We start from the raw sequence: 17,177 nt of genomic DNA, 5'->3' as shown, positions 1-17,177 counted from the left end.
AAATTTGAAACTTGGTAGCAGTCAAAACACAAAGAAAAGGGAGGAGACCTAGATGAATATCTAAAAGCCAAGTAAATATGGGAGAAATAGTTCAAATACTGCAATATTCCCAAAACATCAAGAATTCAGAGAATGCAATTAATATTTGTTCTTTTTTTAAAAAAAAAAGATTTTAGTTATATATTTGAGAGAGAAAGAGATAATGAGAGAGAGCACAAGCAGGGGGAGAGGGAGAAGCAGGTTCCCTGCTGAGCAGGGAGCCTGATGCAGGGCTTGATCTCAGGACCCTGGGATCATGACCAATGCCGAAGGCAGATGCTTAACAGACTGAGCCACATAGGCACCCCTAATATTTGTTCTAAAGTAGCCTCAACTGAGTACATTTTAAAGCTCAGTTATACATTTTAACAATAGTATGTCTCACACTGTAGAGCTTAACAGGTAGGTAAGTGTGAGATGTAGGAACTTAGTTTGGGAAACTAAAGTTAGGAGGGGTTGATTAATGCACCCAATGTCACAACGATAGAATATGACAGTCTGGATTTCATCCAAATCCATCTGACCACAAAGCTCAAGCTTTTAACCACTATGCTATCCTCTTTGCTTTATAAGTTCATTTAGAGTCTCTTTAGGGACATTATTACCATATTCCAGTGAACACAGCACCTGGTATTAAGTAGATATTAAATAATCTGTTACCTACAATTAACAGTGAATATATTTTTATAAAACATGAAATTTAGATTACTTGGACCCAATGATATCTTTGAATGATCTTTATTTTTAGTAAACTGGTATTTGTCATTGTCCAATGTTGATGCAACCCTACTTGTAATAAATTTGTATAATTCTTTAAAATCTTTAACCATGATATGTAATGTTCAGACATAGTTGTTTGGATAATGCAGTGATAATTGACTTTCTCATAGGATATCGTTTTATAGAGAAATATTAAGAAGCAATTTTTTTTATTCACCTCTACAGACTTGTCAAATTGCGGATCTTGGAGTTAAGAGAAAATCATTTGAAAACTCTACCAAAGTAAGTGACTATGTATTTTGTAAATTTTGAATTGTGATTTTTAGTGGTAGGAAAAAAAGGACTATTTTTATTTTGGCTATGCTTAGCCGTTTTGATTGATTTAATCTTTCTACAATTTTTTCCTAGAGCCTAAAAAGTGCAGTATACTATGAGATTCATATTAAGTAAAAACATATTGTGCTTTAGAAAACAGTGTAATTACTGTCAAAGTGAATTTAAGTCAAAGTGAAGGTTCTTCTCCTAGCTGAACACGCACACCAGGAAGTTACCACATTGAAACTTAAGAAACTGACATTTTTATAGCTCAAAACAATCAACAGTTTCAAAAGGTTCAATCTAAACATTTTCTAATTCTTCCAGTTAATTTATGGATTGTGATAGCTTTCAGTTTTTAAATCAAGAATATGCAAAAATATTTCATAAAAGTGATTAAAATTTTTCTAAGGATCCAAAATGGTTTGTCAGAAATTTTATACATTCTTTCAAACTGTCCCTTTTTACTAGTGTATTTAAAATTTGGTTTATATGAAAGCACAGGATATTTTTATGGGAAAAGTAATCCTCCAAATTGTATGCAATGTTTAATTTAATAAAATGCTGTGTTTCGTCCTGCCTTGCCTTGTTCGTGTCTAATAATAGAATTTTGTCTTGTACAGAAAAAAAATATTTTTGAAAGTCAAAAATTATATAAAATGGGGAATTTTTTACCCAAATAAATCAATATGACTTGTATATGTTACAATTAGATTATTAAAAGTACTATATTGCATTGTTATCCTCCTACAGTATTGCAGAAAAATAATGAATACAGTGATTAATTTTCCAACATATAAGCAGACCTTTCTACTGCAGGACCAAAACTTAATTTTATTTTTTACTTTCTAAATCCTTTCGCTAAGCTAACTAGACTGAATTTGATTGATTTTTTAACCAATATGTCAATAAAATACCTTCAAATACATTTCATATATGATATTATGTATGAAAATTCTGTCCATGCAATATAAAAGTTTTAATAATGATATGATTTCATTTTTTAAATATACATAGAAATAAAACATCTATTCATTCCCCCATAAGTGGAAGACAAGGAGAGAGCATGAAAAGGAGGAAATGTCTCCAAAGCTGGACATCCTGCAATTTTGACTAGCTTTTCTCTAAGCCAGAGCATTATACATAGGTCTAATGGAAGACACCTCTCCCAGCTTGGGGACATAAACAAAGATGGGAATATGGTTGAGAGTGTTACTTGTTTGGCAGTAATCTTCTGCAAGTGCAGCTAGTTGCCAACATTGCATCCCTAATACTTTAAATGTCTGCATTTAAAATAGAATGGAAATATGGCTAAGTAGAATCCAAACCACAGCAAAACAGCAGTTGTTCTCTTCATCTAAATGTATACGTTTAGATCAAGGAGAAAATATTGAGTTATGTGGAGGAAAATCCTTTCCCCTCTGCTTTCAAATAGTAGTTTTGATGTAAATATAAAATAAATCTGACACAGATTGTCAGGTTTTTAAATATATATTTTTTAAAATAGAAATTTTAAATACAAATTAAAATCTGACCATATATTGGTAATATGGACTCGATATGAGGTAGCTGTGTTAATAGTTCAGAGTAATGAGTAATGAAGCTCATAGTTGGTGCGGGGGCATTCTGTAGGCTTTTAAACGATGGCCTACTATCAAACAGAATAAAATTATTAGAATAATATGGATTTGAGTATGTCTGGCATTAAAAAATATTGTAAAGATGTGTAGAAATGATACTGGGTCTCCTTGACAGACCATTATGCATGGATAAGTTGTATAACTATTTTAGTTTTGCATTTAAAAAAATCATTTTCAAAGTTATATCTAATCTAGTATGTTATTTTTGGACTTATAGACAAAAATTTAAAGAACCAAGGACATGCATAAAATACAGAGAACTATATTTTGGCTTTGGTGTCTATAAAATGAGAATTGCATAAAGTTTTGTCTTGCATAAAAATACTTTTTCAGTATGTATTAAATTTAGTACCTTTGAATCACCAATTTAGACCTGTAACTAAGAAATATGTGAGAGCTTTCCACTTACTATCCTTTATTTTTTACTTCCAATGAAAAGAAAGAAAAAATGTCATTTTAGGAAAAACAATTTTAGTTTTATAATGGTTACTCCAAAAAGAGATAGCTCATGCTTTTCTCAGAGATACAAACAAGATGCTAAGACTTTATTGGGTCCTCAGTGATTTTCTCTTCATTTTGTTTTAAAAGTCAATCTGTGCAAAATGTGAAAATGTGTAAGAATTACAATATAACCTACATTAAAATGTGTATCCTTTAAGTAAACTAATATTTTGATATATGAGACTTCTTGATATATGCAGAGTTTAGGACAAATTCTCTTTGTTACTACTTACAAGTCATTTGTGATCATTCTTCTAGGTATATGAATGAGTGAGAAAATTAAATTCCTCAGATACCCATTTGCTTAAAAATCCCTGAAACAGTCGGTCTTGATTATGTGTAATAATTGAGGATATTGAACATCTGAAAAAGCCGGATAAACAAAAAGAAAACTTTTAGTTTTCATGGTACAGTTTTCCTCATAGCAGAATTCTCTTCAAAATTATGTTTATTGAGGGGAAGTAAAAAAATGAGTTTGTTCCCATTTTGGAGTTTTTGCAGTATTTCTCTATCTAGAACTCTCTTACCACAAGTCTTTGCATGGCTAGACCTTACTTATGATTCACATCTTTCTTCAGACGTTGCCTTGTCAGAGTACATCACATAAGTTTGTCCCTTCTTAGCCTTTATGCCATTCCACTATTTCTTTTGATTTTCGTCATATCATTTATGGTTCTCTAAATTATTTTGACTCTTTGTTTACTTGGAGATGATCTCCTCAGAAGAACATAAGTTCTGTTAAGAAGACTTTTTTATCTCTGTTTTGCTACTGCTGTATTTCCAGTGCCTAAAACAGTATCTGGCAAATAGTTAACACTCAGTAAATAAACAAGAATGCTAATATACTAATTCACAATTAGAAATATATGTTATATGACCTGGATATTTTGTGTCACTTGATTACTTTTCTCCATTGAAAACTCCATGAAATATTAAATATTATAATCAGATGAGTCTTTCAATAGCTGATAGCTGAGCCTAAGATTTTTAAACCTACACATAGCAAACACACACACATAAGCACACACATGCTCCTTCTGGTGGTTGAGTTACACATAATAATAGCTAAGGCATGACAAAGAAGGAAAATAATTTCAAATTAAGGAAATTAATATTTATAACAACTAAAGAAACCAAAAGTAGTATAACTTACTGCTTTTGTCATTAAAATGTGATACATTTAGTCCAGAAACATAATATTTGTCAAGATAAAAAATGAAAGGTTAGAACAATTTTTTTAAATGATATTTGGGAGGTGCCTGGGTGGCTTAGTCAGTTAGGCATCCAACTCTCCGTTTTGGCTCAGGTCATGATCTCAGGGTCGTGAAATTGAGTCCCGTATTGGGTTCCATGCTCAGCACAGAATCGGCTTGAGATTCTCTCTGTCCCTCTGCCCCTCCCCACCTTGCACTCTCCTTCTCTCTCCCTCAAACTAAATAAATAAATCTTAAAAAAATAAAATAATATAAAATGAAATTTAGGAATTGTTTCCATGGAAGTAATCTAACAGCATATAAATAGTGACAATGGTGAGTTTTATTTTTAAATAAAAATTCCCCATGTTTGTGAGAATGCCTAAGGACCCACATACAACATACATATAACTATTCACAAGTGGCACTGAAACATTATACCTTATCTGGACATTCTCTAAGACAAAAGATCCCTTGAATTATAAATATAAATTAAAACCAGAGCTACATTAAAGCATTATTAATGAGAGACATTAGATTAGGGAAGTCAAGAAAAGACTGAGGGGTTATTTCAGACTGAAGACTAAAGAGACATTATAACTAAAAGCAGAAATTCTGAATTGTTTCTCTTATTATAAGAAAAAATTACTGGGCAACTGGTCCATTTGCATGGAGTCCAAGGATTAGATGGTAGCCATGTAGCAATGTAAATTTCTTAGTTTGGATGGTTGTATTTTGATTTGGTTGGAGAATGTTCTTGTCTGTAGGAAACATACACTGAAATATATGGAAATAATGGGGCACCAGGTTTGCAATTTATTCTCAAGTAGTTCAGAAAAGTTATTGGTACAGTACTTTGAAACTTTTTGTAATTTTGTGATTTTTTAACATAAAACTTTATTTAAAAAAGCTGTTTTAAAATAGAAAAACCTTGCAAATAAAAAGAAACACTGTAGCCATGGAGAAAATCATCAGCTTCATTTTTGAAATACATGTGTATATTGAGGACAAGGAGAGAGTTTCATTTATGTACTAAAATGATCCCATAAAAATGAACATTTTAGGGATAAAGGTTCTCCATATATGGATGATATATATATTGTAGACTTATTATTTTCCAACCTGAATGGTAATAAATACTCTATATTTATAATATCCTCAAATTTTTATTCATTTGCAAATACATGTTTTCAATTTTCATGTAAGTTCATTTTTCTTTTTAAATAAGGTTACTTTATAGGCAGATAACAAAAATATAATGCACTTGTCAAGTTTTCTTTTTTAAAATCTCTCTTCACTGTCAGAATAATGAAGAAAAAAGTCATAAAATAATATGCTTTCTGAACCGGACAGGTGTGACTAAGTCATTTTCTATTCTCATTTCAGTATCCTATTAATGAATTATCTCATTTGGCATTATTGTAACAGTTGCTTCAATGAAGTACATCAATAGATTCCTTAGTGCTATTGTAACAAAAAATTCCATTGTCAGGCACAGCTTACAGAATAGCTTTTTGATGTTTCTATTAACTCTATTTTTGTGACTATAATACATACTTGGATACAATGTATTTTTATCATCATATTACCTCATGCTTTTAGGAATGTATATCAATTTGTAAGGCATGGTGTTTTGTTAGACACATGGTACCATCCCATTCTAGGTGATCTTTATCAAAAGTGAAAATATGACAAGCTAACTAACCAAGGGTAACCATATCGGTGACCTCTGGTTTTAGAGAGTTGCATTTAGAACGAGGTATTTACTTCTTCTCACCTGGTCTTATATTTTAAAATAAAATGAAATAAGTGACAATTATGACATTCTATACTTAAAAGCATTCTATAAATTATAACGCATTATAACAATGCGATTACGAGAGTCCCTTCTAAAATATCAAACACACTTGCCAGGATTGACCAAAGGAAAGGCTGTGAGCTCTCTGTCTTCTGAACTAATTTGTACTTCTATTTAGCCTTATACTCTTGGTGTAAAATTAAGACTTTGAATATTATGGTTAGCTAAGGTTATGTCAAGTCTAGTCAAGAGCTAGGGAGAGGGCACAAAAGGCAAATTAAACCATGGAACGAAATAACTTTTTTCAGAGTACTTCAATTAATAGCCACTCCGATCTCTAATGAGTAAATTTACCAAAAGATGAAAACTGCCTGATATAATAGTGAGGTTGAAAGTGGTATGGCTTCAGTTTCGTAAGAGCTTAAGGCTTAGTCTCTCGCAGAACAATTAGCGTCTATGTGGTTCTATTTCACCTGAGAAGAGCCGTAATGTACTGCAATGGGTATATACATTATAGTCAGACAAACCTGGGTTTCTGTTCAAGACCTTGCTGCTTGTTTATGGATTATCTAACTTCTCTGAACTTCAGTGTCATTATTTTTAAAGAATACTCAGTGGTCATTACCTCCATTGAAGTGGAAAATATGTTTTGGGTAACAGTTGATGAAATGAATCTTGTGATCATTTAAAACTAGAGAAGTATTTAAACAAAAGTAGTTATATTATGGCACTTAGAAAACTTGAGTGTGTTTAAAAAGATGCATGAATTATATTTTTTATTTTATCTCATAAAAATCTCTTTATTAGAAAGGGAATGGTGGGGTTTTATTATTTACTTTATAACAAATTCTTAAAATAATATGGGATGCTAATATGCCTTTCTTATTTTTCAAGCAGTACTATAATGAGAACTCATATAAATGATTGTCTCTCTTTAATAAAGTGTATAAAAACTTCAAGTATCTAATTATCAATTCTTAAAAACTTTTTTCTTTTTAAGATTTCTAAAATTTTAAAATTGGGTAAATTGAACTCAAATTGTAAAAGACATGATAAAAATAAACAAAAACTCTGAACAAGCACCATGAGGAACATATCCACTATTTATGACTTCCTGTACTTTTATAAATCCATTCACTGCATATTTGCAAATTCAAACCATTTAATGTGGATGATTGCTCTTTGCCTTGAGGATAAATGTAGTATTTTTTCTAAAGATATGTTCTGAACATCATAGGCCAACTGTTGATCTTGGTTTCAGAGTCTTGGGCCAGAAAAAATATACAAAGACACAAAAGATCTAGTTAACAGATCTACCCTTATGGTCTCAGATATTACCTCTGTGGTGGTGAATTATAAATATTCACATGAATTCCAATTCTATATTCTAATAGCCAGATCTCAAATAGAATTTTCACCAGTATCAAAACCAAAATCATCTTTCTCTCTCTCTTCCACCCATCACTTAATAACAAAGCCAAACCAAACCAACCAAAACAAAACAGAAATCCCAGGTTTTTAATTATATGCTGCCTAATGACAGTACCATCCACCTAATTACAGAAATTAGAAATTTCAGTCCTCTTTTTCCTGTATTACTGTCCCCAGATCCACTAGCCATCAACTTATGTCACATGCAAGAACTCTTTCCTTCATTCTGTAACTGCCTAATTTGAGGTCCTTAATATTGCTTGCCTTAGCCTTCAGTAACTCCTTCTTCCTCTTATCTCTCCCACTGGAATTCATCTCCTGTTGTCAGAGCTTCCTTACTAAAACACCATGATACATGTCAGTTTAAAAGCTCACAATGACCGCTCACAAATCACAGAAGACAAATATGTCAAGACCCTTCATAATCTGGAGTCAACATTTCTAGTGCCATTACCTCTCAACTTCACCATCCCACGGGATCTCTCTGCTACATCCAACATACAATGCACCTTTGTATTTCCAAGCATTTCTTGGAACCTTCTCCTTTTCTGTCTGAAAACTCCAAATCATCCCTTAATTTCCCCGTTACTTTCACTGTGAAATTAGCCATAGATTCTGCATTCAGAGTAGTAGCTTAGAAAATCTGCTAGAGATTTTCAAAGGCAACATTCTCACAGGAATTTTGATCTGATTATAGTTTGACTCAGAAACCTTATAATAAGCTTCAACTCCATAGTCCAGCTATCATGTAAGCAATGCCAAGCAGTATGCATTTCCTTCCAGTTATAAATTTTGTAATGGCACACAGTCTCAGCAATATGGACACTCAAGAGGTACTGGTGAATTGATCTTCACTAGGGCCCTTTTATAGTATTCTAGTAAGTGCAGAAAAAAACTGAACTTCAGGAGGTAGGTTTTACTCCAGCATTTAAAAAGATTTCCCTGCCACCCATGTTTTGTTTTTTACTTCTAAAAAGGATCCTTGATGGATAAATAACAAACCATAGTTGGCTCAATAAGACCAATAAAACAGATGAAATGTATCTCTTTCTAGATTTTTTTTGCTTTCTTTATGTTTCCACTCTCCTTTCTAGTTAAGTCAGGGTTAATTCAGGTCTTTCAGTATGCAAAATACTTCCTTAAAAAGCTTGATTTTCTGCTGAATAGATGCAAGGGAAATATTTCTAAGTTGCTATGTCTTCCACAGTTTCTATGACATTTAAGATCAGTGCCTGAACAATATTAAAAATAAAAATTCACATAAGATATGAACTTCATGACATTAATTTCCTTGAATGTATATTTTATATTTTCTTTTAGTAATATGATATTTTAGTTGTCCTTCTATGGCTTTTAAAAATTATTATTTCTTCCTTCCCAAACTTAGTATTCCATTATGTTTAGTTTTATATTACTTATCCTCAAAAAGATCCCAAACCCTTACCCAACTGCATTGTATTTATATTCATTTTTTCTTTATATTTAAACTTTATTCAATGTTAAAAAGACTCCTATTAACCTTAGCATATAATAACAATCTTTTCTAGTTATAAAAGTAAATGCCCTATAATTTTATAAGATGAGAAATAAAATAAATCAGATTAAAATGATATGACTCTTATAAAGCATTAGCTATTCAGACTTATATTTGTTCTAAAAAATGGGATAAAAATATTATGTTACATGAATTAAAAGGTAAAGATAATATATTTGGGGGGGCACCTGGGTGGCTCAGTCAGTTGAAGTCTGACTCTTGGTTTCTGATCAGGTCATGATCTCATTGGTCCTGAGATCAAGTACTGCATGGGGCTTTAAGCTTAACGGGAGTCTGCTTGAAAGTTCTCTCCCTCTGCCCCTCCCCCCACTTGCATGCATGTGCTCTTTCTCTAATTTTAAAAAAAGAATACATTTTCCACTAAGAAATGTTCAGTGATAATTTAGATAAATGAATGAATGTATGTGTTTTAATTACATTAAAATGCTATGAAGGGTATTGATTCTTCTGATTATAGTGAAACATTTCTAAATTAAACAGATTTCTAAAAGTAAAAACTTTATTTTGATTAAATGTTTTGTGAAATTTCCAGAAGCAAAAGAAAAAGCGTTTCTTATACTAAATAAAATCATAAAGAGCATCTCTATAACTATTACATCCAACTAAGTGGATATGCATTTTAAAATATATACTTTGTTTTTTAAAAGAAAGATCTCACACCTAAAGGCTCTATTTATAAGAGAATATACAATTTAAAAACTTTGGCTTTCCATTGTTTATACAGTAACATGCAAACAACTAAATATGGCATTCAAGACCCTTTGCAGTCTGACCCCTACCTTCTCTCCAAACATTCCCTGCTTAATTCTCTAAATACAACTTGCAGGTTTGTGCTTTTGCACGTTTATGGATATGTTCTCACTTTATATAATGAACAAGTCAGTTTAAAAATAACTTTAATTAAATACACATGTATCTAACATGTGTCAGACACTATTATTGGTGCTAGAGGATATGACAATGAGTAATAGAGAAAATGAACAATAGAATCCCTATTCTTTAATACTTGCACGTCTGGTGGAGGGAGACAGACAATAAGCACAAGTAAGAAAGAAGATAGGTAACTGCTTCAAAGAAAATGGATGTTATTATAGAAAGTGTTTAGGTTTGTTGGATTTTTATATTTAATTGGTGGATTGTTGCTTTTGGATTTTTGTTTTGTTTTCTTTGTTTATTGGTGAGGCTGGTCAGGAAAGACCTAAAAAATGTGGCATTTTGCACTTATATTTGAATAATGAAAGTGATTAGAAGTTCTAGAGGAAAAGCAAAAACAACAAAAACCAACAGTTATAAAAGCACTTGTGATAGGAGTCAGCCCAATGTAGCTGAGGAATAAAAATACCAATGTAGCTGGAACATAGTGAGCATGGAGTGAAGGAGTATGAGATGAGATTAGTAGAGTCAGGTAGGGCAAAATTATAAAGTGCCTTGTAAGCCATGTTTGAAAATTAGGATTATATTCTGATTGAAATGGAAAGCCATTGGAGGATTTGAGCAAGGGAGAAGTGTGATTCGATTGAAGCTTTACAAAGATCAGTATGGCAATTCTGAAGAGAGGGGTTTTAGGTGGACAAAATGAAAGAAGGACATCAATTAGGAAATGATTGCAATAGTAAAGATAGAACATGATGATGACTTTGTCTAGGATTGTATCTGTGAAAATGGTAAATGGTCAGATTTGAGATCCATTTGGAGGAAGAGCCTTACTGTTGGAAAGAATTTGTGGTGAGAGCAAAAGATAGGAATCAAGGAACTTTCTCAAAGATTGGGTTTGACTAACAGGATGGATAGTGGCAAAATTTTCTCAGATAGAGAAAATTCACATAGGAGCAGATGAAGGGAATTAGAAATTTGATATTGGCAGTGGAAAGTTTGAGATGCCTATTAGACAATCAAATGTAGGCCGTTGGGTACATAAATCATATGCTCGGGAAGACTGAGATACAATTTTAAGAGTCTTCACTGCATGAAGATATTTAAATTTCAAACACCGGATGAAGTAATCAAGGGAGAGAATACAGAAAAGAGACTAGAACATGGAAGTGAACCTAGAACACTTTAACATTTACAGTATAAGCGCGGAAAGTGACCTTAAAAAAGAACCGCAGAGTGAACAACAAGAGAGTTAAGAAGGAAACCAAATGCAAGAAGTACACGAAAGTCTAAAAGAGGAAGAGAGGAGTCAATTGCATCACCACTTAGAGGTCAAGTAAAATTGGAATAGAAAAGTAAGCATTGGCATTAGCGAGATATAGATCATTGATAAGAGCTATTTCAGTAATGCATTACAGGAAGCCTCATGGAGTGGTTTAGGAGAGAATAGGGATTAACAAAAGGAGATGGTAGGTACAGACAATTCCTTCTAGGAGTTTAGTTGCAGAATGGAACAGTAAAAAGCCAGCAGTAACTGGATGAGGATATGGTGTCATGGAAAGGATTTTTCAGATTTTTCAGATTGATAATGTCAAGGCATATTTGGGAATGATCCAGTAGAAACAGAGAAAACAAAGATGCAGAAGAGAAGAGAAATAATTATAAGACCAAATGCTTGAGGAGATGAGGGAATGGGATGGAGAGCACAAGTGAGTGATGTGGCTATAGAAGCAAAATCCTTCTCACATGGAAACATAAGGGTCTTAGAGAAAATGGATATAAACAGGGATTGCTAGGTTGGGAGTCGAAAACTAAGAACATTCGCAACTAACTGCTTTGTTTTTCTCTATGAAATATGAAGAAAAGTTATCACCTGAGAGTGATAGGAAATGCTGGAGATTTGAGGGGATGTGAGAAAGTAGGAAAGAGTACTTGGCTTATAGAATGGGAAAGTGAATATATGAAGGTGATGTCATAGAATCATCTGGCAGTGTTGACAGTCCATTTGAAATTTAAAGTTATATGTTTGAAGGAAATCCACTCAGCAAAGTTGAGTAGTCTTCTTCAGGAAGTCAGATACTTTACAGTAAGCACAGCAGGAAACAGCTGACTGGGTTTTGCCAGATACTCCCAATAGAGGAGGAGAGGAGCAAAGGAACTCAGGCTGTTTAAGGGGGGATTGCAGAGGGTCTGGGACTATAGAATTTCAGAGAGAGAATAGAGGTAATTGAGGATGTGAAACAGGAAGGAGTATTTATTTGTTCTTTTCTCTTTTTTGATATATAATCAAAATTAATCTTTACAATCCTGTGCCACTTTTCTATTGTCTTTGGACATTTACAGCACAAGTAATTATCCTTACTCTTTGCTACCATAGCATTGTGTACATTCCTCTCTAATAGCCTTTGTCACATTTTATTGGACTTGTCTAAGAATATATCCCCAAGATTGTAAATGTTTAATGGGAAGAACTGTGCCTTATTTTTATCTTTATATTGACAACAATGTGGGGCAAAAGGGAAGTTCTCAAAGAGCATTTGCTGACGAAAAGCAGGCAGTGCAGTATAGGAAGGACTGCTTCAATGCCCAGAAAGATGCCAAGCACTTGGTGGGCACTTGGTGAATACCTGATTGATTGTAAGGAACAGAAATGAATACAAACTTAAAGTCTGCAATATTTTTTAATTAAATGATCTTTACACTGCAGCTGGCCCTTGATTATTGAAAACTTAACTCAAACATAATGCACATTGTTTTTCTTTTTTCTCATTTTGCTTACATACTTTTTGGTCACTCCACTCCTCCTTAGCCTTGAAGAGTGCATGCACTACAGATGTCAAATTGGTATCGCTATCTTTTGTTTCTTTAAAAAATGTTGGCAATATAAAGACATGGCTTAAACTGACACTCTTTACTTTCTTGGGTTAGTTTAATATGTTATTTATTTCTAATGAAGAAATAAATATCAACTCTGGGGGGCGCCTGGGTGGCTCAGCCGGTTAAGTGACTGCCATCAGCTCATCAGCTCAGGTCATGATCCCGGAGTCCCAGGATCGAGTCCCCCATCAGACTCCCTGCTCAGCGAGGAGTCTGCTGCTCCCTCTGACCCTCCCTCGTGTTCTCTCTCTCTCTCACTCTCTCTCTCAAATAAATAAATTAAATCATTAAAAAAAAGAAAAGAAAAAAGAAGTATCAGCTCTGGGTATATTCTTTGATTATGTTTCCTTATAAGAAAATTTATTATAATACTTTTTTATGGAATGAATTTCCATAGCATTATGTAAAATGAAAATGTATTCTAAAGAAAGAAGTAACGAAGGCACAGTGTATTGTGAGACAATATGGCCTCTCCTAGATTGCCAAATGTTATTGCCGGGAAAGCAAACCATTTAAAACACTTTGTATCTGAATATCCAAAATGCAATTATAATTTGCTATAGACACATTTTACCAAAGTTTCTGTGGCTTACTAAATGAAATGCTTACAAAATCTTTAAATCATGCACGGTACCCAAATGCAACTACTGCAATCCCCCTGATGAGATTGCTATCACAAAAAACAAAAAAGCAAACAAAAACCACTAATAGATGAAACACAGTGTGTTCTATTGTTGTATTGAAGGAACCATTATTTGGTGGTTTGCGATCTATCTGAAACTGAAATTGTAAAATAAGCCATGTTTTTATGGAATTATCTTCTATTTGAGTTATTAAGAAACTACCACCTCTTATTTTTTTTCTTTTAGATATAATTCCTGATAGAAAATTTTGCATTTAAAATAAGTATTTGAATTGTCATGAGAAGTATGCTGAAAGAGTCTAATCCAAGATGAAGGCAGAACTAAATCTCAGCAAACTGTGGGATTAAGTAGATAAGAAATATAAATTTGGTTGATTTGAGCAGTGGGTAGCTGTTACCATTTATGGTAATACTGAAAAACCTGAAATTTTTGCTTCAGTTGTAATTCAGTAATTTACATAATATATTATATATTCTTTATCAAATATAATGATTAACATTCCGTATTGGTTCATAAGTAATGTTTATTCCTTTATAAAATCTAGCAGACACTCCATTTATAAGGTTTTGGATAGATGATACAAAATCCCATTAAATAAACTGATTATGTTGCTATTCCCATTCCACCTGCAAAGTAAATTTTAAATGAGTAAATCAACATAGTTTTAACTCTAGCCTGTTTGTAAGTTAAGACCTTGGATATAATTATAACAAGGATAATTAACTTCCATGAGTTTCTTTCATTGTTTCGTTACTTTTTTTCATCTATATTTTAAAATAGAAACACATACTGACTTTTTTTATCTGTAATTACCAGACAAGGAAGATGAAACAGGAATATGAATTTTTTGGTATGTCATAAACTATTTTTTAACCATCATATTTGGGATGACCTGATAAAATGGGAATCCAGAAATCTTTAGTAATTTCACGCAGAATAAAGTTATTGCTTGACAAGTGTGCATTAAAAAATAATTATTGTGGGGCATCTGGGTGGCTCAGTTGGTTAAGCATCTGCTTTTGGCTCAGGTCATGATCCTGTGGTCCTAGGATCAGCCCATGTTGGGCTTCTTGCTCAGGGGTATCACTAGGCTTCTCCGTCTCCCTCGGCTCCACCTCCCCAAGCAGGCTCTCTCTCTCTAATAAATAAATAAAATCTTTTTATAAATCATTGCTTTGAAAAACAAATAGCTGTTATATGAGCTATTCCAACAGTTTTTAATAGTCAAATTAAAAATATTTTAAAATTCAATGCAATTTTCCAAAATATACCAGTATTTTAAAAAATCAAAAGTTCTCTTGATAATATATTCTTTTAAGTTTACAAAATCAAATCTGGGTTCTTTTTTCTTAACTTAGCCTACATCAGGAGCAGGAAAAGCACCATGGCGAAGTGGAAGGAACTTGGACTTTAAAGTGGGCAAACATGAATTCAGATCTCTTTCATCACTTAGTACCTGTGTGCCTTAGAATAAATGATTTACCCTCTTCAAACTTCAGTTTCCTATATGTATCATGTACTTAGGCATTATAGATAACATAATACATATATTATACCCAATAGTGATTACACATTGTTGATGCACGCTAAATGAAAGTGCTTCTTAAGCTTCAGAAGAAAGGAACAAAAATGAAGCCAAGAGAAACTTCTCACAGGGAATCAAATATGGCAGTATTCTTTTCTCAAGATAAAAAGAAATTCAGAGCGAAGGGAGCCATACCCATGTAAGCTACACCAGTATTACCATGCCAGATCACTCCTGGTGTTCTCTTTTCTCTTTTCCCTTTCATCCTTTGAGTTGGGAACCTTGACAGGGCCTCTGGATTCCAAGTTTACCTATTCTGCTCCTGCTTTGTACCTCACAGTGGCAGTCACACAGCAGGAACTAGGTAACAACTGCTCAGGGAGCCAAAGTATTGATATTAGAATCACCCCCTCTGGCCCGCTAACCAGACATGACTCTTATGAGTCATAAGATATTCGCACTAAATTGCCATGGCACGAGTGTCCATTTTGCATTTCCGAGTTATCTGAACTTTTGTTCTTCAGGAACTGTTCTCTGAGTCCTTATATTTATTGTAGTAACCTCTTCAGTACCTGGCATCCTTCCTGGCACAGAGTTAAACAATTGATCAATAGTTGTTAAATAAATGAAGAAATAAATGTCATTTGTTTTCACAGAACACATATTTTAATTTGGACCCAGAAGTCCTAGTGATACCCCTGTAGCATAATACAACCAGACAGTATTTGTCAGTGTACCCCTGTACTCCACACTCCAGATCAGACATCATGTGTCTCATATTCTCATACTGAAATCTGGCAAACTTAATCAAATCAAAACGTAATGAACCAACTCCTTGAGTAGATATATGGGTCATTAATGTGACTGAAGAAAGATGTGTTTATTTATAGTAGTAATGTTTGAAAATTTTCAAATTATTGTTTTTGATTCACACACTGGATAATGAAGATCCGTAGATTTATGTATCACTAATATTTATATATTTTGTGATACTTTTAAGGTCAAGTATTCAACTTTCTTTGTTATTTCCATGCTTAATGATAGTAAATATAATAGCATATTTTATGTCAGGTTTAATATTTATCATGTTTTCAAACTTTTCTTGTCTTAAAAATACAATGTAATTACTTGAATAACCGTGAAGATCATATAGAAATATATTAAAAACCTTTATTTAGAATTATATCTGGCTAATTTAGAAAAGTTGTTTTTAGAATGCTGTGGCACATGAGAACCCCGTCAATATTTCACAAGCATGCCAAATGCAGTTAAAATATAAATGTTATTTTTGCCTCAAATGAATGTTCTTATCATTACGGTAGTGAGCATCAGGCAGAATATTGTCCTGACTGGGGACTCTAACAGTGGGTGGAATGGGGTACAACTTCTATAAATAAGAGGATAGAACATACAATCAGTCAAGCCAGTACCAAAAGAAGATGGTGTGTCTATTGAAACAAGTGATAATTTTTCTTCTGAATATACTCTGATTCAGGTAAAGGCAATAAATAGTCTTATTCAAAGAGGCAAAAAATGCATAAGGATGAATAAGGAATAATTAATATTATGGATGCTTTCACAAATACAATGTGATATTGTTACACTCTTGTAGTTATTGCATTGAATTATTCCTGACTTGTTTAATGTTGCCATTAATCTTTATTTTAATATGTTCAAAGCATGCCACCCCAGCTTATAGTGTGAGAAAACCTATAGAGAATACAAAAAAAATTACAAACTTCTGCCTAAAATAATCCATTTGAATTTATGACAATTTAAGGAGTAGTTCTGTATGTTTGACTTGATTTAAGAATCCGATTCTTCCCTACTGCACTGGTTGCTTGGTGAGTCTTCCTATTAGGCAATTTCAATGGAGGATCACTGATGGTAAGGAAAATATTTAGCAAAGATCCCTTTTCCTGATTGTGTGACACAGAAGGAATAGTTATTAAAATGATAATCCTTCTCCACATAGCTTTGAAGATAACTTACTGTTGTTTTTTTATAGGAAGATTATCATTTTTTCTCAATCAGTATACACACAAACTCAGTTTACTGAAATTTCT

At 32.9% G+C, this 17,177-nt stretch overlaps 1 protein-coding gene across 2 annotated transcripts in view; it reads left to right on the top strand.

Moving 5' to 3' along the window:
- LRRC7 (leucine rich repeat containing 7) overlaps positions 1 to 17,177 on the top strand; it is a 391,349-nt gene that overhangs the window by 140,268 nt on the left and 233,904 nt on the right. For both annotated transcript variants that reach the window (XM_040627144.1, XM_008690729.2), the window contains exon 6: positions 985 to 1,041. In XM_040627144.1, coding sequence (XP_040483078.1) covers positions 985 to 1,041 — 57 coding nt within the window. The remainder of the gene's footprint in view (positions 1 to 984; positions 1,042 to 17,177) is intronic.

The sequence above is a fragment of the Ursus maritimus genome, unplaced genomic scaffold (genome assembly GCF_017311325.1).
Source record: "Ursus maritimus isolate PB19 unplaced genomic scaffold, ASM1731132v1 scaffold_12, whole genome shotgun sequence".
NCBI classification, from domain to species: Eukaryota; Metazoa; Chordata; class Mammalia; order Carnivora; family Ursidae; genus Ursus; species Ursus maritimus.
This window is presented reverse-complemented; position numbering and strand designations above follow the sequence as displayed.